Source organism: Seriola aureovittata, chromosome 4 (assembly GCF_021018895.1).
Source record: "Seriola aureovittata isolate HTS-2021-v1 ecotype China chromosome 4, ASM2101889v1, whole genome shotgun sequence".
In the NCBI taxonomy this organism is placed as follows: domain Eukaryota; kingdom Metazoa; phylum Chordata; class Actinopteri; order Carangiformes; family Carangidae; genus Seriola; species Seriola aureovittata.
This window is the reverse complement of record NC_079367.1, coordinates 10,512,582-10,533,833: the sequence shown is the minus strand read 5'-3', so window position 1 is coordinate 10,533,833 and position 21,252 is coordinate 10,512,582. Positions and strand designations below refer to the sequence as shown.

General features: G+C 43.9%; 1 protein-coding gene across 2 annotated transcripts; it reads right to left on the bottom strand.

The window, feature by feature from the left end:
* Window positions 1-102: 102 nt before the first annotated feature.
* On the bottom strand, window positions 103-20,336 carry tiparp (TCDD-inducible poly(ADP-ribose) polymerase). 2 transcript variants are annotated; one of them, XM_056374393.1, is made up of 7 exons: window positions 20,024-20,336; window positions 17,868-18,920; window positions 9,362-9,551; window positions 8,719-8,906; window positions 4,648-4,959; window positions 2,769-3,026; window positions 103-1,570 (listed from the first exon to the last, which is right to left on the bottom strand). In XM_056374393.1, the coding sequence occupies exons 2-7, from the start codon at window positions 18,893-18,895 to the stop codon at window positions 1,381-1,383; spliced, it is 2,166 nt and encodes a 721-aa protein (XP_056230368.1). In that variant the 5' UTR covers window positions 18,896-18,920; window positions 20,024-20,336; the 3' UTR covers window positions 103-1,380. The 2 variants fall into 2 exon arrangements, with proteins under 2 accessions (XP_056230368.1, XP_056230369.1); XM_056374394.1 differs by lacking the exon at window positions 20,024-20,336 and adding an exon at window positions 19,384-19,536.
* Between the last annotated feature and the right edge of the window lie 916 nt (window positions 20,337-21,252).

Here is a 21,252-nt window from a genome sequence, read left to right as displayed (position 1 = left end):
CTGTTTACAGGAATATCTGGAGTGAGGTTCGAAATAACAACATGACCCGACTAATAAATCTGAATTTAGATGATTAAGATAAAGAATTACTTCACCAATTAGTCATTTTCTCTTTTAGATTCTTTATTTAATCAATGTTACATTAAACTAACATAAATAAACATTTTTATGAACAAAAGGCACACAGTTCAAATATAAACAAAGAGAACATCTGTACAGTTTGTCTCAGTAAAACATGTCTACTGTCTCTGAGCGAGAGAGCGGTCCAAGAGAGATGAGTTTCAGGGGGGTTCCCTGTCAAAACGCTACGGCGCTGCTGCCGCTGCAGCAACAGAGGCATCGCCATCGAGTCCTGGTGGGAAACTATACACTTTTCAGTCACCCGCGAGGAATCAAAGTGGTGGGCACAAAGGCAAAGATGCCAACCAGGAACAGCACTGGCTTCATGTGAAACCTTTGCCTGGAGGTTTAGGGTATGTGGATGTCCATTTGGAAAAGTCCCACTGAAACTCATGTCCGTTGTCTGGTTGAAGAGGCCACAAGATTCATGTCCACTAAATAAAAAGATTCAAACACGCAGCACATAGACTTGAAAAAACATATGGGCCGGAGGCTGGGTAAACACTTACTATGATTTTTTTTGCAAGAGAATGAAGGGGGTCGGTGTTGCCATGGTTTCTTTATGGAAGCCTCTGATTGGTTGGTTGCTGCTTCCTCAGAATAATAAAATGGCCAGTTGGGCATTCACAGATCTGGCAAGATGCTAACTGTCTACCACAGCGCCTGTCCTGATGTGGAACTGAGTTCATATACAGCCATACGACTAAGTCAAAATGATAACGGGACTAGGTTTTTCCTGCATCTGCTCCAGAATAATAAGGTAGATTAAATCCTCTAGTGTCCGATGATCATCACTAGGCTCCTGTTCATACTAGATAACAAAGTGTGGTATACGAGTCCAGTCAAGTCTGTTGCAGCTGTTGTCTGTTGTCATCCACTTCTAAGCACTGGATGAAACAGGTGCAATCCTTTGCTAGTCCAGTTTTGTTTAGTTGAATCCGGTTCCAACCAGTCTTTTGTTCCTTACTGCAGTCCAGCCTGGTTGGATCCAGTTGACTATAGACCAGGATCACTGAGTATTTGCAAATATTTCATAGATTTTGTTTTGACCTGCAGCAGATGGGTGAAGTTCAGTCTAAGAAAGTGATTCCAATAGTGTTGGTTAAAGCAACAGTACTCTAAATTTCAGCTTGTTATTGGTCTAAATTGTTCCTTTTCAGCTCAACTACCAAACTCCACCGATCTAACACCTTTAACAGACTGAAGAAAACTATGAATCAGTATTTGCAAATACAGACAGATCCAGGTCTGATCCAGGGCTTAGACAGCGACAGTGCTGGGTACCTCCTCGTAGTGAATGATAAAGTAAGGGTAGCTCTGGTCATCGTTGAAGATGACATAAATCTGGGGGTCCACCCAGTTGTCCACACAGGAGTCATAAAGGTCACTGGAAGGGTCACGAGGGTTGATGGGAGGAGGTCGTCGCATGGAGGGATTTCCTACAGTAAACCTATAGAGACACAACAAAGAAGATGGAGACAAGGTTAGTATTGTGGTTGGGGAAAATGCTGCTTACAGATTTCCATTCAGTTCTCCAAGTCTGGAGTTACAGAAGAATAAGATACCCTCTAAAAGAAGATTCTTCTAAATTTAATGATTGACTGCTGCTCCTCTCTGTGTTTTAGAGAACCTTAAATAATATAAGCTTATGCTGTAAGTGCATGAAATGCATGTACTGTAAGTATATGAATTGAGTCAGCGCATTTTAACCAGTTTGTTTTTCCTCCCTTAAATATTCATGTCAAGCCCTAAAGAACCGTAATCCATCAATCTGTGCACCACCGCCTCTGGGGTCATAAATAAAACATGTTAAAATAAGAACATTTTCAGCTACAGACAAAGACGGTGGGTAGAGACATTAAGAGTCTGCGCACCAGATACAGTTTCAGACAGGAGAGTTAATCACACTGCACAGACAACTTCTTTATTGGTCTATATCCCCGCTCAGGTCTGGAAGCAATGTCTCTGCCTGCACTGTGGAACAGATTGAAGCCAGGTTTGGAGTGGACGGGGATTGTGTGTAGTGTGTTTCCAAACCACCACACCATCCTCCTGGCGCGCCACAGACTGTCTGCAAAGCTGGTGATGTATGATGGGTTCAGCCAAATCTGCTGTTTTACATGTGTGGCTCTGGATTTGACTTGCAGCTCAAGGGATGGGGCTGGCGTGATCCATAGCATGACTTAATAATGGTTTATGGAAAAGAAGCTCAGGATTTCAATGATCCAAATTAATGTTGTAATGTGTTTTGTGTATTTAATTTAGAAGCACTCAATGAAGGGGGACAGGGTCAAAAAGACATGTTTCAGCAGAGGTACTGTATGTGCCGGACATACTAAATAGCACATTTAGAAACACCAAAACATGATATTATGAAAGCATGTACCCTTGAGCTAACACCTCAAACCAAAGCATGGTGTCACAAGTATCAAGTGGTGTTTTTTCGCAAATTAATTCATCTGACTGTTTTAAACCTCAAAACAAATATATAATTCACTGCATTACCTAAAATTAGGCATCACCATCTTGTGACTTTAATCTCAACTGATACACAACATTGTGATATAAATGTGATATAACATTTTATCCATATATCCAACCCCTAATGAAGCATTTTTGCAGTGTAATAAAGCTGCGCCCACACACACCTGCCAGTGAGGACTTTGGCCAGGAACATGCAGTGGACTCCTTTGGGCGAGCGCTTGGAGAAGTTGTGGGAGTAGACAGCCTTGCGGGCAAAGTAGGAGCCCTGACCAAACATAGTGGCGTGTTTGCCACAGACTCTTGGGTCGAAGTTGTGCTTGCAGATGCCCTCCACCACGTCGGCAGAGGTGCCGTGGAAAAGGTGGCGCTCACTCAGCAGCCGGTCCATCTCTGACATACGCCGCGACATGTACTCCTTCTTCCTGTTGGAGCAGAGGGAGACAGAAGGTGAGACAGATTTGCAGATGAAGTTAACAGATTTCCAGTGTTCAGAGGTTATTTCTTCATTTAAGAATATTGAATAAAAAAAGTAATAAACTAGAAAGCAAATGGGAACAGGCTGGTGAACAAAGACAGATCATCTCTCATGTGATTAATTAGTAAACAGGTGAGAGCAGCCCTGCTTTCTATTCAAAAGTCGTGATCACAGCCTTGTTTGCTCTAAAAGAACACTGGGCCTAAGCCTTGTCTTGAGCAACACACACATGCAAACACACACACTCAGCTCGTTTGATCTGAGCGAAAGCGTTTTTGAAAGGCTGTGACCCAGGCATGACCTCTCATGACTGCACAGCTTGTGACCTGACACAGACCGACACTGCACACATCGAAGCACACACACTCACACACACACACACACACACACACACACACACACACACACACACTTTAATTTCCTACTATCCAATTTTAGGATGACGCTGATCAACTTTCCTTGACATCAATAACAAGCCATTCACATGCAACACACACACACACACACACACACACACATACACACACACACACGCGCAGACATGCAAGCAAACAGTTATGGTCTCCCTGTCAGAAACCAAGTGTGGGAAGAGGAAATCTACTGACATTCAAAGAGGGTATCACTTCTAGAGTCTGTACATGCACGCACGCACGCACGCACGCACGCACAAAAACACACACACACACACACACACACACACACCACACACACACACACACACACACACATACACACACACTGTCAGTCATTGTGAAACCGTGCGGTACCAGTCAGTGTGGGAGAGTTTAACTGTCACAGCTGATAGGACCTGCCCTGTTCAACCACAGTGGTTAGCCCACTGTGTTTGCGACAGGAACATCATCATCACCAAACATCTCTCCATCTGCCGTGTTCACACACCACTGTGGACCTATTCTCATGAAGTGCCACTGCACAGCTGGTCCCACTTGCCCTATTTTCTCATTTCTTCCTCCTCTCACATTGTGTCTTTTTCACCCTTGTGTTTTTTCTTAAGAAATGTTTTTATTCTTGTTTCTGTCTGCAAGAACATACGCAGCTGGGCCTGAAATACTCTTTGAGTTCATCTGGATAAAAAGGTTGACAATACATTGTGTGCCACAAAAGCAAAACATGTGAAACTAGGAACTCTAACACAACAGAAATTTTCTTATTATATTTAAAACCTAAATAGTATCTTGACTGGTGAAAAAAATTACTATCAAATCAACTAAATCCTCCACATAAAATCATACCATTCTCATGACAGAGTAGCTGGTGATCATTTCAGCAATTCAGCAGAGTTACGTTCAATGAAAACAACCGCAAGTGCGCCACAGTTTCTCCACACAGCATTAAAGGGAAAAATTCATGCAAAAGAAAACCTGATGACGACAAACTTCTTGACACTGACAGAAATGTTTCCACCATTTCTGAAACATGATGAATACTGGTTGCGATTATTGGAAGTGATTTATGATTTGAGATTAGATTAACAGATGATATCTTCTGCAACGAGGAAGTGCTTTAAATAAGGGTCTTAAGTAAAATGCTTCTGCTTCTTGGCTCACCTCTTGTACTTCTCCCAGAGGAAGGGGTTCTGCACGCGCAGGATCTTGATGATCCTGAACTTGGTCTCTGACACCGTCTTGTGGAAAAGGCTGTACACTGTGCGGTAACTGCGGTCTTCACGTGAGACAGGCACCTGCAGGAAGTCCTGGCTCATCGTCATGGGCAACCACGTTTCCGGAAAAAGGCTGGGCGGGTTGGTGGTAGTCGGCGAGAGGGGATGCGACGTGGAGATATCCATGGAGGAGGAGGTGGAGGAGGAAATGGAGGAGGGGGAACAGGGGAGGGGAGATGAGGAGAGGCCGCCCAACGTCCTGGAAAGAAAAGATGGGAAACTTAATCATCAACAATTTTGATAATTGACCCTTTAAAGATTTCCTACATTTCATATTACTGTAAACTGAATACTGAGGTATTTTGGACAGATGGTCAGACAAATCAAGACATCTGAAGATGTCAATTTGGGCTCTGGAAGTCAATAATAAAAAATAATCAACAGATTAATAAATAATGAAAATAATTTAAATAATTCTTTGTGTAATTCTTTTACTCAAACATGGAAACACTTTTTTGATTCCTGTAGTTTCCTATAATTTCCTACAAAGGGCGTGAGTAGTAACCATAAATTCAAATAGGTTCGTGCTATGCAGGTTTGTGCAACAGCTATGTAATTTAGTACTTTGGAAAATAGAGAGTGTTCAATTATTGAGTAAACCTCCAATTAATTCAAATTATTTGATAACATAAATAGCATGGCACAGCAGGCCATCTGTTGCCTAACAATGACCCAATTCAGCATGTAAGGATTATTTGGGTTAAAATGGAGCTTTGATTTCTATCAGAGGAAATTTCTCAATATATCAACAACTGATTATCAACTCAAATTACCAAAAGATAAATAAATAACAGGAGAAAACGGTTGAAACATACAGTCAAAAAAGCTTTATCTTTATACATGATGAGCCACTCTTTCGTATAACCATTCACATACAAGATGCTTTTTCATTTGCTGCAGTAGAATGAGGATGAACAAATCTCAGAGCTTAAACTGGTACCTCAACAGACAGGACAGCTGAGGCAAGATCTGGCAACTAACGTTTTCAACATAAAGGCCATCTATAAGTAAAAAAGCTGACCAATCATAGCATTTACTCTGATAGTGACAGGCTTTATGTTGAAATGTTAGCTTCTGCTTTAACAGTGTGCTGCAGATCTCATCATTCCAGATAGTGCTTTTTTTATTAGCCAGTGTCCATCCCTGCTGAGGGTCAGTGAAAGCAGCATCCCAGGCCTGTTCATTTATAGCACCGAAAGCATCAACAGCAAGCCGCACATCACAGCAGGCTACCTATCTCTCCACCTTCCCCTGCCTCCATCCCCATGTGTTTCCAATCAAGGCTGCATCCTAACGTAAAACAGAACTGATGTCTGCTGCCACGAACTGGCGCGTCTGAACTTCCAAAATCGTATCCCACCAACTGTCAACAATGACATCACTACGCTGCGGAGCGGAGCAGCTCCACAGCAGCCGTCAGCCGTCACCGACCAAACAAAAACAGCGGGGCCGCGTGAAAATGAAAGCCAGACACCAAACAAGACAACAGGGAGGCAGAGTGAGGGAGAGACGGGAACGAGAACAAGACAGAAGGGGGGGAGTAAAATGCCAATTGCAGAGCTGTCATGGAAGTGACAATGGAACTATTGTGTCTGGCATTTGAGTCAATAACAGTGGTTTGGCTGTCAAGTTATCACTCTGTAACTGTAAATGCTGTTAGCCCTATCAGCCATAAGACAGTGTGTGTGTGTGTGTGTGCGCGTGTGTATGTGTTGTCAAGAGCCTGCGATCAGGTGACTCTGAGTCAGCTCTACAGTTTTTCTCATCTCTTTTCTCCCTCTCATCTCATCTGTCCTGTCTCAATCTCTCCCCGCAATCGATGTCTCTATTCCCCGTGTGCTTTGAAAAGATCACAGGCAGTCTGCTGCAGAAAACAAGTGTGAAATGAAAAGAGACAGATAACAAGAGACTGATGCAGTTGGGGGAGAGAAAGAGTGAAAAGGTGAAAGATTAGGACAGATAATAAGGCAGGGAGAGAGGGAGGGAGATGGCCGAAAATAACATCATCAGGAGAGAGAGAGATGACAGAAGGAGAGGGAGAGGAGAGGTGGGGAGGGAGCGAGGGAGAGTGCCAATCAAGCTAATGACCTCAACCTCTAAGCCTAGCACAGATTGTTCCTGATACACACACACAAACTTCTTTTGGTCACTTGGGAGGACATTGCATTGACTTGCACGCATTCCCCTGGAAAAACTAAATAAATTCAACCAAGGAAGAAGATTTTAATGTTTTGGGACCAGCTTTTTGCCTCCATTATGTGACTGTGTGATCAGATTTTGGTTCCTACTAAGTGATTAAGTGAGGCACACACACATAAACACAACAAACAGATTTACAAAAAAAAAAAAAAAAGGTCCCAGGAATAAATCCCTCGATCCAAATTCCAGCTCCCCACAGTCGCTTTTCACACTCCTTCGCTCACCAGCTCTACTCTGCTGTGCGCCCAGTCTGGAAACCATTTAGACCTCTCTCTCTTTCTCACTTCCTCTGACTGTGCTCTCTATCTCACTCTCAAACTCGCTGTCTCTTTCTCCCTCATTCTTTCTCTGTCTGCCGCTTCCTCCAGCTAATTTTCCTCTCTCCATTTTGTCTCCTCTTGACAGTCTGGGCCCTGCAGGAACAGCTCGCACTAGCGCTCGCTCTGTGTGGGACACTGGCAGGACGAACGCTAGAGCAGGCTGCTCTGCAAAGGAAGTGAGAAAAAAAAAAAACCTGCAAATGGGTTAAGATGACTCCACTTGTTTCCAATCTGGTATCACTTGTTTCAGGAATATCAGTGAGGCGAGTGCAGCGAGGCAGATCGCGTCCCTGCTACAAAGAAAATGGTAGCTGGAGATTTCTGAAATCAGCTCATTTCTTCTCTGATCTCATGTACTGTAATTCACAGATTTTCTCACTAGTTCTGAGAAAAATACGAAAGAAGTCTGGCTTAAATTACTTCTGTGATAATTCTTGAAGTTCTTCTGTTTTCCCCCCTCACTCTCTCTTCTTCTGGTTGGCTATCCCCTCTTTGTGTATCTCCTGTCCCCTGCCTCATCTGTCCTCGTCTGCCTCATTATCTCATTTTCCGTCTGTCTGGTTCAGCCCTGCTTCGTTGTGCACAGAGCAGCTCCTGTGTCCCGGTGACTCGGGTTGATTTGCCAAACATCTGAGCTGTAATGTGTAAGTGTTAATGTAGGTTTCCAGTTCGGCTCAGACTGCCAGGGCGCCACGGTCTTGAAATGGATTAAAGGCGAATGTGGCGTTCAGGGGCTTTTGAGAATTCAGCCCTAACTATGACGTTGGCTTTGTGTACCGACCTCTGTGTGCCTGTCTGTCTCCAAACAGGAACTCAGGACGCTCACAGAACACAGAGAGCTATGAGAAGAGCCAAAATTGTGTGTGTGTGTGTGTGTGTGTGTGTGTGTGTGTGTGTGTGTGTGTGTGTGTGTGTGTGTGTGTGTGTGTGTGTGTGTGTGTGTGTGTGTGTGTGTGTGTTACTGTGCATGCGTTGCCAGGCACTTTATGTCAAAATCCAGGACTTAGTTTGAATAGTTAACATGCGTTGATATCCAAAATACTAAATGTTCCCCAGCAAGGTTGAGATCTGAGTGTTAAATGATTGGTGAGGCTCTGCTGGAGAGTACAACGGGAAATAGGAGCGGGGAGTAAGAGACAAAGAGAGACTATCAATCAAGTGAATGACCTCTACCTCTCAACTGAGGACTGACTGTTCCTGCCACTTTGCCTTACAATTAACTTGCAGTAATTCAAAACCCCAATGCTTATCAGAGTGTTGTGCTATCCTTCATAGAAGTTAAAACACTGCTTAGAAATAACAGGCTACTTTCTACCATCCAGATAGCCTCCATGCCATCATGAACCAGTCACATCAAGCCTATGTTTCTAACGGTGCTCACCTCGTCATTGTAACAGCACAGGAAATAGCTACTTCAAGTGTTAAATGTCTTTACTTACTGTAGGTGGGGTGTAAGCATCACAGAGGACATGAACATGGGCCGCTTCTTGATCTGACGTCTGAACCCGAAGATGGCGTTCTGCTGGAAGCCCTCCCTGATGTTGAGGATGTACTGGTTCTGGAGCGTAACAAATCGCACCTCCTTAAGACCCCTCGAACTCGCCTCCTCTATGAGCTTCACCACCGGCTGTGGAGGGAAAAAGAACAGGAGAACAAAGACACGAAGTAGAGTTTAGATTCAATTGTTTATCGTTTTAAACACTTGGCTGCTCTGTATTTTCATTCAACAGAGGAATGGAGGGTTTGGGGAGGGAAATGTCAGTCAACTGTTGGGCAATGTACAGAAAACAAAAAGCCAAGGTGATAACAAGTGTCATCATGAGGCTCAGTCACACACACAAAAGAGAAAACAGTCAATTTTTACTGATTTGGTGGAATAATTGCAATTGGCTGAGGACAGCTGTGTCACAAGGGGTATTAAGGTGTGTATATGTGTTTGTGTCTAAATCGATCCCATCACAGTGGCTAGACAATTGATTGGTGTGGGCAGAGTTAATGTGTCTGGCCTCATGTTCATAGAGCGTGCACACAAACAAACATACACACACATACACACACATATAAATGCACTGAGTGACTCACCTCGGAGTATTCCCTCCAGCCAAAGTTGTCTCTGCAGTAGTACTTCCACACTGTGTGACAGCTGGGGGTGGGATTTGGGCCCGTTGTGGGTGTGGGCAGAGGGTTCGGGGGAGTGGTAAGTCGTCGGACCCGGTCAAACTCCAGGTCACACACTCGCATCGCCCCGAAGTCGAGAGAAAACACTCGACCCCTGAAAAGCAAAGTTGAAGCTATTGTTAAAAAAAAAAACTACTACTGCAGTCAGAGTGAAAAAAACATCATTCACATTCACATTCACACAGTCAGCTAACATGTGGCTGTGGCACGGTGACCTTGTTGTTAAATGGTCACAGTTTATATTTCCATCAGCAGCCACATGTCTGGTCATGCGGCTGCTGATGGAACCTTAATTTAACCCGAGTGCCCTGGAGCAAGACGACCAAACCTCTAATTGCCTGCTCAGTATGAGTCACACAGGATGACAGCGTCAGCTACATGACTTACATGCCACATGTAAACATGCACGGATGAAAGAAAATAAGATATACAGAATAAAAACATGTCAGCCAATAACTGGTAAAACATGGAGGATTATCCTGAGCTTTCTGTTTGGAAGGTTGAATTTATATTTACACTATGAACTGAACACAAAATATACAGTAGTACTAGCACCTGCAAAATAGTAGAAAGACATAATATTGCGATGTGCATACATCCAACCTCCCTTAACCCCTCTTTGTCTCGACAAGCATGGGTTAAAGCCACATTGTGTGTGTGTGTGTGTGTGTGTGTGTGTGTGTGTGTGTGTGTGTGTGTGTGTGTGTGTGTGTGTGTGTGTGTGTGTGCATCAGTCTCTCTACATTAGAGTCCTCCATAGGGCCTCTGGCAAATCCTTTCTGGGTCAGACATACCACTTACATAAACGTGGGCATCCTACACTGGCACGCTATGCCATGGATGGAAGAGACAGACAGACAGAGAGGCGGAAACACGCAGACACACACACACACACAGAAATGCAAACTATGCAGGACACTCACACTGATAAAACACACAAAATACACGCACAGAACCTGACAGTGTTAATGGGCTCATTGATTTTTTGCTGGGAAACTAATTGGATTTAATGTCAAAGGTTAGACATCGGTGAGTGTGTGTCCGTCTGGAAGTATATGTGTGTGTGTGTGTGTGTGTGTGTAAAGCATGGGATGTGTTCTGCTAATGATTGTGCCTTAGGTTCGTGCTAAATAAAGCACTGGAGCAATTACAGTCTTTTGAAGTTCTCTTCTAAAACACAGAGACACTGAGAGAGGGAGTGTGTGAACCTGATGAGTTATTAGTTCAACAGCCTGTAGACATGAAACCTCATATTGTAATGGACACACAGTATACAGGTATTCAGTTTCATCTACTGTAAGTGCAAATGCTGGTCGCTGGAGTTACACACACACACACACACACACACACACACACACACACACACACACACACACACACACAGTTTCGGTCAGGATGGTGATAATGTGAGGTGCTGAGTCATTTTTTCACGAACATCCACGCACTTTGATACTAATACTAATTACAAACACTGTATTTACAGTTTGTGCTTCTGCTAAGTCATAGTGTGACTGCATCTCTGTAAGAGGAAGTGAAATAGGAATTCATCCGCTAAGCACGTGCGGAAACTAAACAGTAACTGAGGGGCGAGTCACTGATTACCAGAACATTGGATTACCAGAAACACAGTGCAGATAGATAACGCAGATGTCCGCATGAGTTAATGTTTTCTGGACTGTTTCCATGCATTCAAGTAACTACAAAAGGTTTCGGTTCCATACGAAAAAAAAACAGAATTAAAATTGAAAGGGAGGGAAGAGAACAGAGAAACAGAAGAGAAAAGGTTTATGGAAATTGGTGGTACAGGAGAAGATGGGCATATGGGAGGATGCTACAAGAAAGGAACTGAAAATGTAGCACAAACAAATTAACTATGAGAACAGTACATCTTTTATTTCACCTCTGAGCCGACTGCTCACTTCGTTTTCTTAATTTGTGTCTCACTTTGTTCCGTCATCTCTTTGCTCTGTTCCCTGTTTCACTGCTTCTTTCTGTCTCTCCTGTTTTTTTCTGTCTGAACAAGAAAGTGCAGTAGATGCACCTGCATGGCCTTCACTCACTCCCTCGCTCTGTCTCTCTGTTACTGTCTCTGTCTCTCAGTACAGAACAGTTTCTGCCTGCAGTGGTACGTTATGATGACAAGAGCTTCTGTGCCTGTGTGTGTAAATTCAAGAGCGGCTTATGATGCATAAACAGATCCACACATATATATACTCTTGGTTTTATTATAAGGAAGTTAAGTGAACTTTGGCACATTTACAGGCCACCTCCCCATCTCACTCATTACCACTATTTTTCTGTCTCTTTCACACACACTCAGACAAAGACAGGTCTCCAGAGAGGTCAGTCAATGATTTTCCGAGCCTTTCACAGACTCTTTTCGCTCCCTCGCTCCCAGACTAGTTTGTGCCGTTCTAAAAATAAAATTCCGCCGGTTAAATTAAGTGCACTGAGAGTTCGGTGCTTTCAACCTGGAGGCCAATCAAAAGTTGGAAAGAGACGCGAGGCACGCCCACTCTGGCAAGGTCCACGCTTTTCAAGACCACGCTTGAAATGTCGGGCTGCTCCAAGTTAGTGCAAAGGTACACACACACGAAAGCCAACTGAAAAATGCAGAGCAGATCTGGAGAGGCATATTTGAATTTGACATTTGAATGGAAAACCAAACTGCTGACTTGGGAGGGGTGTTGGTGTGCTAAAGGTGAAAGAAGAAGGCTCTTGAGCAAAAAGCATGTGGCACTGAAAATGCACCAAACCTGCTCTTGCTCTTGTGCTGGGGAGCTCCCAGGTGTGAATGTGTGGATCAGTACTGAATGTGAGAGCAGGTTAAAAAAAAAAAAGGGGGAAAAGGGCGTGTTCAGCAAAACCTTTCCCTGAATAAATAAAGGTTAAGAAAACTCACTGCACTGTCAAAATGGCTGTTAATCCCCCACATTGCCTTCAGCACACACACGTACACACACACCTTCAAACTTTCTCACGGCTGCACACACAAGGACCCGCATACCAGCATCAGTCATGCTATTGTGAACGTCACAGACTTAAAAAAAAAAAAAAAAACAACATGAGCACTCACTCACCCCAGTACGTGCACACACACGCATTCTTTCAACAGATTCATGTACACACACGCAAACTTCATCCAGTCACGCCTTGATAAGTCAGTCAGACAACCAAATCTGCTGACGAAGGCTGCCTTCACACACACACAGGCACACACACACAGACACACACACACACGCACACTACCTTGATGTCATGGGTAAGTGTTATTTCCTCATATTGGTGCTATTCACTTTCCAGTTATCTATTTAAATGTGCTTCATTTGATTTTGTTTTTCAGCTCTAAAGGCTGTGAATAACATGAAGTCAACCACACACACACACACACACACACACACACACACACACACACACACACACAGAACTGAGAACAGGAAAAAATGTTCACTGTTGTCTTCTGCATGTCCTAGATCGTTTCTGTAAGAGTGTATCTCTCTGTCCTCCTCTACACCACATCATTAGGCTCATAGTTCACTGTGTCCTCTCTCTTAGTGCTTTCACCCTCTCTCTGAAAATATAGAATCTCCCAAGGGTGCTAAATGTGAGAGAAAAAGGGGGGAAGATGAGAAGATAAAGAGTTTGACAGCAAAAATAACACTTAGTGACACTTGAAAAGGAGAAGATCTGATAGGGAAAAACAAAGAAAGAGTGAAAAATGATAGTGTTTGAGTGCAGGGGCTCACACACATTTCCACATCTCTTACACCTCTTTGGACCCTCAAGGGACATTTGAGGAATGAAAAAAAAACATATAAAAGAGAGAGGGGAAAGGAGTGAAAGAGGGTGAGACAAGGAAACATAGGGGGCGAAACATTCAGTAAGGAAAGATTACAAAGAAAAAGAAGGAAGAGATGAAGAGGGGAAAAAAAAGATGGAGTGATGAAGGCTGACTGAGTAATAAGAGGCAGAGTGACCCGGACCTCGCCCCACTGATTCATGGCATGGGCTGTCTGACACGTTATAGCTACACTCATTCACTCACTCACTCACACACACACACACACACACACACACACACACACACACACACACACAGTCTGATTATCTGACACTTTTCACATACACAATCGCCACACGCAAACAAGCTCTCATAGACACAATTGTCCTTGATTTTCTTTGGTCCATGGCACACTGAGGTAACATGGGATCCCCCACGATATAAACACACGCGCACACACACACATACATACACATACACACACACACATTGGTGTCAGGTCGGCCTGCCCTTGGTGCTTGGTGACTCTTTATGTCAGTTAATGACAAGCAAGGCTTTTATCACCTGGCCAACAAAAGAGTCTCTCTCTCTCTCTCTCTCTCTCACACACACACGAAAAATGTGTGCTTCGTCACAGTTGCGCAAAGATCAGCAAAACGTTTTTCAAGTCTTAAGCCCCCTATTACAGGAAATTGGCCTAATTATGAGAGATTTGGTCAAGAATTTGTGTGTTCCTGTAAATAACAGAGACGTCACATAAAACTCTTCAGATCAGTCAGGAAGAAATAAAAGTGCATATGTTTTTTTCATACCTTCCCTCTCTCTCTCTCTCTCTCTCTCTCTCTCTCTCTCTCTCACACACACACAAACACACACACACACTACAGCACAGCATAAATCTGTTAACAAGCAACCGTACAGCCGAGGATTATTACAGTATAACTTTTAGAAGCGATGACTGTGACATTCCTCCTTACTGCTGAGTTCATGACTAAGGTGGATTAGCCAGACTTCCATTCCTGCTTATCATATGGATGGGATTAACCTGTGCTATGGATCATACACACACAGGAACCGCTCGGCACAGAACACACACACTCACATACACACGCACATATACGGTACAATAGGCCGCATTGCACATAATCAGAAGCAGACACACAAAACTGATCATACATTTTCTTTTCTGTCCGTTCCTTTTCTGCACACACACACACACACACACACACACACACACACACACACACACACACACACACACACACACACACACCGCTGCAGAAGGCAAAACAGGCCTGTGTTGCCATACCGACAGAAGAGCTTGTTAAATCATCTGCTGCTCTTTAGATCACTAACAATGTTATCATTTGGCTGTGGTAACCACAGTGATGCCTTCGCCCTGTGTGTGTGTGTGTGTGTGTGTGTGTGTGTATGTGTGTGCGCTTGTGTGCATGAAAAGACAGGCTGGATTGCATCTCTAAAGAAAAGTATCAAAAGAGCTCTCACACACCCTGTGCAACACAAAGCTTTGAGTAAATGACTAAACTCAGCGATGATTAACCAGAACCAAGTGAACACTACACAACTTCGCTGACTTTTCCTCGACAGGTTGCTCAGCTCTCAGAGCCTCAAACCATTTCTGAGTTTACTCAGTGACAGCATGTCACCGAAACAAACTATTTCAAAGTATTCACATCCACCAGAGGTCAGGACTGAAAATGCTCAACAACCCATTTTCAGTTCTGACCTGTGCTGTAAATAAACACTGGATTAAACCACTTTACCAAACCAGAAACAACCTGTGTTTACTCGCTGCAGCCAAAACTCCAAAACCTACAAACCTGTGTGAGTTATTTGTCAGAGAAGTCATGTGTCTCAGGAATGAAAACGTTTTACGTCATGTTAAATGTTTTACGTTACGTTTCAACTCTACCATTCTCAAACAGACAAACCTGTTTTTGAGGTCAGGGTTAAAAAAACTTCATACATTCAAAGCCACATTCTTGTGAGCTTAAATCTTGGGTGCTTGAAAAAATATATATATATAGAAATGCACTCCAGAAGAAGCAACAGGGGGATTTATGATAAAGAATAGCCATGATGCAAATGTATTGGGCAGTTACAGAGCTTACAGGTGTAATTTAAAATGGGTTGACTGTCCCTGTAATGGTATAATTAAGGGAAAATGCATGTGAATTCAGTGGTTATCCAGCTTTGAACAAAACATTTAAGTGTGTCAAGAGACTTCATTCTCAGAAAATATAAAATTTAACATAGAAAACCAAAGGAAATATCTCTGATAACTTTTGTGCTAATCAAACCAAGATCAAATGCAAATATTTGCATTCTGAAAATGTTTTTTTTTTTTTTTACAAATTATATGACAGTGACCTGTTCTCAATATCTAAGGAAAATAATTATTATTATCATAATAATGACGACAAATATATGTCAAACGTGCTGGTAAACCTCTTTTGTAATTTCCAGTTTCTACTGCATTTTCAGTCAAGTGAGTTAGATGGTCCCGTCTGACTGTATGAGAGTGTAACACACTCAAAGGGCTTCTGAAGAATTTGGGTTGACACCACCAGGTGCATATCCTGTTTGCGGGGCAATATGCGCTTTGCATAGAGTTTCAGTTCGAAACATGAGTCAACAAGCCAAATACACGGACACATACAAATCTTTGTAGACATACACAAACCTATGTGTGTGTCTACTGTCCACACAGATGCAAACAAAGACACACGTGGACACTCAAAGGCCTCGGTAACTCACAAAAGGTCTGATGATGCGATCCAGGGTGTGGATGTGGTCGTGATTCAAGGATATAATGGCATAATGCTGTGTCACACTCCACCAATGTTAACATGTGTATAACAGAATTAAAATGTGGTATTTTACAAATTTATTTGCCCTTGATGTGCCCACACCTTCATCAAACATTGACCATCTGTGTGATTGCTGATTTTGGGACAAGCAGGGCAGTTTAACTGCTTAATAAAATCTGCTTTCTGTAAGTGCAAATGTTAACAGGAGAAAATAGTGAGGTGATCATTTGATTAGAAGAAGCTATTTATCAGCAGCTATCTTATGTACTTATTTGAAGCTTCACGGTTGTGAGGATTTGCTGCTTTTCTTTAACTTAATATCTTTAAGTAAAGTATCTTTAAGTAAATAAACTGATGGTCTGATGGTTGGACAAAGCAAGCAAACCGAAGATGTTACAGTGGGCTTTTAGAAATTGTAATGTTAAGAATTGTGATGATTGTGACGAAATAAACGATAATTAACCTGTGTTTAGAATAAGGGTTTAGAATGTGCCTGCATACAAAGTATGCCTGCATATAGAGTTTACAGGAAGCAGTGCACACTCCTGTATGTCACCCCACTGGGGCTTGCCAAGTGCTTGCATGTGTGTATATCTATGTGGGTGTGTGAGAGAGTGAAAGAGAGGTTTATCTCTGTCTGCTAAAAGGCGTGCGTGTGAGCACTGCAAGCCACTGAGCTGCCGATTCGTGTGAGCGTCTGTGTGCCAAGCCGTGTGTGCGTGTGTGTTGGAGTGTACACAGTGGTGTACAAGTCTATGACCGAGGGAAGGAAAGAAGCTGCCAAGTGCGTCTGTGTCAGTGACCACACAAGGCAACTGAGGGTCATGGAAGTTCACAGCTTTCTGCCATGAGTGCTGTAAAGTCTGGCTTGGACGAAAGCTCCAGCCAATCACAGGGCTGGGTTTGGGAGCAGGGAAATACAGGAAATAGATAACCAATATCAGTGCTGGGAGATGGAGTGCCATGCCTCCACAAGGGCACGATAGCTGATATGATAGTTCAAATAACATGATACATGTAGGTACACATTAACTAGAAGACATGTGAAGGCCAAACACACACACACGCACATATGGGGGATAAAACGACCAATACACACTTTCACACATGAATAAATAAACCACATTTACTGTGCTAAGAGTTGTGAAAGTAACATACAGACATATTCACTTGGCCACAGTCCATTAGCCACACATGTACAGAACAGCTGTAGAGTCAAAGCTTTCAGTTTGTTACCGGTGGTGAAACCAAAGAGGAAGCTCAGGCAGAGGTCTACTGTTTCCAACACACCGAACCAGAAGTGGCTTATCTTCACGAGCAGCCTATCAGCTTACTGCACCATTGTTGCCATGTCACAAGTACCTATAAATTTACCGCACAGTAGCCTTTTCAGCAGTACTTACAACACCACAATGTTCTGGTGTGGCTGCAGTGTACTGTACTTTCCAACTCTATTGCTCCAGTGACAAAAATTGTTTTGTTATTAAAGGTCTATATTTTTATTGAGAAATTATTATAAATAACATTTAAAAGCTGTTTCCCAGAATGAACAGAAATGTTGGAAAATGATGCCCCTCCACAAGCACATGAATTGTAGCTCCAATTCCTATTTTGAACTGATTGAATTGAAAGTAAATTGATCCCCTACCCACAGGAACAGATCCAAAAGAGAAATACAGTAGAACTCTGGTACTGCTTCCCCTCACAGTGTATCCTGTATCTATCCAGAGGGCCAATGGTCTATACAGTATAATATAAAACAGCCTGCAGGTTGAGGTAAATATAGTGGGATACTTACTGAAACTTGAGCCTGACTTGCTCATTGTCAGGGTTGCAGTACAGTCTCTCCAGCTGTTCCTGGGAGTCGTCTGCTATGCTCTGCCACGTCTGACTACTGGTCCTGTGGATCTGCCAGTGGAAGGGCAGGACAGTGTGGTGGTGGGCACAGTCATTACCATAAACACACTGTCCTTGGAGGAAATCCACACAAATGTCCACTGAGTCTGACTGGTGTGTGTGATACTGGAGCTGAGTGAGCAGCTCAAAAACCAGGTCCAGGGAGGCCTCTTCACTTTTGTCCTGAAATAGCACTTCTTTGTCGGGCTGCAGGAGGAGGGGAAGGGGGTCCTGGGCTCCAGTGCAGTCTTTGACTGGAAGGTTTTTAGCCCCAGAGGTTAAGAGGTCGTTGGTTTTAATGGTCGCCTCCTGGTGAGGAGCCTGGGGTGCAACTATGGGAGGTATATCCCTGTCGGGGGGAGTTATTGTCACTTTGTTCCCGGCCGCCCTGGGGGCAGGTTTCAGCTGAAAGCAACGGCTGTCGGGGGCAGGATCGGTGATCTCGGGTCGCTCCCCTCGCCGCTCTGTCTCCTCCAGCTCCGCAGTAGTATCGGCTATTTCCACATCACCGTCCCGGGTCATCAACCCCTGTACTCCAGCCCCAGTTGTGGCATCGTCGGCAGCTCCCGAGTCTTTGAGACAAACCTGGCCCATACAGTTCTGTTTCACCACGACCGCTGCACACAGGTTTCCCGGAGTCCGGCCCGGCTGGTTCCGGGGAACAAACACCCCATCCCCGGAGACCAGCGTATCCGTGCTCAGCAAAGTGGTCAGTATAGGATCCTCCAGGGCGCGATGGAGGCATTTGGCGTCCAATTTCCTCTGCTTCTTTTTAAAATAAGGTTTCACCAGAGGTATTTTGTCCGGTAGACCCACGATCTGCTGTTCCGTGAAATCTTCCCCTTCGTCCATATTTAAACTCATATCCAGGGAGATCCCGGTCGGCACACCGTCTGCGGCTTTCTGAAGAATGTGCAAAGTTTTATCCATGCTCCCCTCCTAAACCACCACAGTCCTGAGAGAAAGGGAAACAGAGAAAGAAAGAGGTAGTCATCAAGGTTAACACCTATGATCCTATGGCCTAACTATTGGTTTCGAAGGTGAAGTCATCCTGGTGCATAAAGCGGTGATTAATATGTTGCTTGGACAATTTATTATGCCATAAAAAAGGCAACTGTGAAACCGGTCTCTCTTTTTCTAGAAAAGAAACCCGTCGCCCTCTAAAGACTAAAACGAAACCTGTTTAACCCCTCCGACAAAAACTACAGACTGGTCTTATCACACAATGACCCTGCAGATAGGCTACGACAGAAATAACACAGCAACAGCCATAATGATCTGCTGCCACAGACACATTATAAGCCCCTAAAGAAATATTAAGGTACAGGAATAGCCTGTTATACTGATTCCCCTTTGGACGGGAGGAGAGGGTTCACGCAGCTTATTGCAGCCAGTAACTCAAGCGGAAAAAATATTACCTAATCCCGCTGTAGGGAACTCGAGTCACCAGCCTCAGATTAATCATATGAAAACGAGGAATTGGACACCGTCTTTGGCTTTTATCCTGGTGTCTTTGGTCTCTCACTAACGTCATGCCTGCAATTACAGCTGCGTCTCCGACCAGGAGCGATAAAATCACCACTGTAACAAAACCTCTCTCTCTCGGGACTATATATTTTGATCACGGGAGTCCGATACGCGGCCCCTGCAGTCTACGTGCCGCTTACACATTGCTGCCCGAGCAAGTTTGCACGTAGGCTACAGTCCACACACACACACACACACACACACACACACACACACACACACACACACACACAGCCTACATACACACACATTCAAGGCACTGCGGCGGAGCACCGACAAAAGATAAACGGGGCACCCCGGAGCTTTATTTCACCGCGTCTCTTCAGCAGCTTTCCTCTCGGTGAGAAACACTTCTTCGTCAGAGCTTTTAAAGGGGCTGCGGAGTTTTCAAAGCTTTTAAAAACCAAACACCGAGGCACTGCAGTAGGCAGGCAGGGTCATTTTGTTATAGCGCAGCTTTCCTACAGCCGGTTTAGGAAAATACGAACACCCTCTCTACATTTTTCTTATAAAGAGGCGACAAAACCCTACCTGCGCGGTAAAGTCCGCCCCTCTCCCCCCGGTCTCGACACTCTTTGGTGGGTAAAATCCAGTGCGCACATCGGCGGAGCTCCGTATCCAGTCTGGAGAAAGGCCTAATAGTATCCGTGTCGGGACTAGACCATAGTCCGGTTAGGCTGCTCTTGTCCCTCTGCTGCCCCCGTCGCTCTCATGCTCTGTCTTTATTTCATGCTGTCTGTCTGTCCCTCTCTTTGTATCCTTCCACCACAAACACAGGCGCTAGGGAGCTGAGACCGACAAAGAGCGGAGCACAGCTGTGAAGAGAGACTCTCTGCTTGCCTCCCGGCTCCGCACAGCCAGGCCCCGCCCCGTAACCTGGTCAGAGGCGGGGCTTCGTCTCAAACAGGGAGAGAGGGAGAGAGTCGTCTGCTGGTGATCGGAAGAAGCTGCATGGGGGTGTGGAGAGCCTCGGGGGCCATATGCTGGGCCCCGGAAGTAGGCCTTATAAAAAGCAAAGTGGGCGAAATTACAACACACAACTTTCAAAACAAATTAAAATCAGTAATGGAAGAGTATGTAAATTAAAATACATTTATATACAAATGCTCCACTACAAGTAAAACACCCACATCCACAATTTTATCACAGTAAAAACAAATAAGCAAAACTTGCTTTTTAATTTGGCCGGATTAACCTGATGGGGTCTAGGTTTGTTGGGCCTCTAGTGCATTGTGTACATATCTTACCACCTTGTGACTATAAACACTCATGCTGTACTTATACCACCTGGTCACAAGTTTTCAGTATCAGTTAGTTTGCAGCAATTTTACTAAACACAACTTTATTTAGGGATATGCGTCACATGAACGAAAAATAAAACAAAGTCTTCAAACTAGATTTTGACAAAGGACCCCTCTACAGGACAGGGCCACAAAATTAGATGATAATGCATTACATGCCATGGCTTATAGCAATTACCAAAACATGGGCTTATGGGTCCCCTGGCAGTCTGAGTCCCCGGGACATCAGTCCCCGGTACTAATTTGCTTAAAATGTGCGAAGAAATATACACTGTTGCTCATAAAGTTGGAATAAGATATTCTTTTCCTTTTTCCATGAAATGATTGTGACAATGTGATTTATTTCATTTCACCTAGGTAATTGGGACACATAATGTAATCATTGCACCTGGTCAAAAGTGATTACTGATGCATTTAAATAGGAATAAACAGAGGATTGTGGCCTAAAATGAAATTATT

Coding starts and splice junctions, on each gene's coding strand:
- tiparp (XM_056374393.1), bottom strand. CDS start 18,895: ATGGATAAAACTTTGCACATTCTTCAGAAAGCCGCAGACGGTGTGCCG. Junction 4,960..8,718: donor ATGCTTACACCCCACCTACA/GTAAGTAAAGAC, acceptor TTTTCTTTCCAG/GACGTTGGGCGGCCTCTCCT. Junction 1,571..2,768: donor GCCAAAGTCCTCACTGGCAG/GTGTGTGTGGGC, acceptor GTGTCTCTATAG/GTTTACTGTAGGAAATCCCT.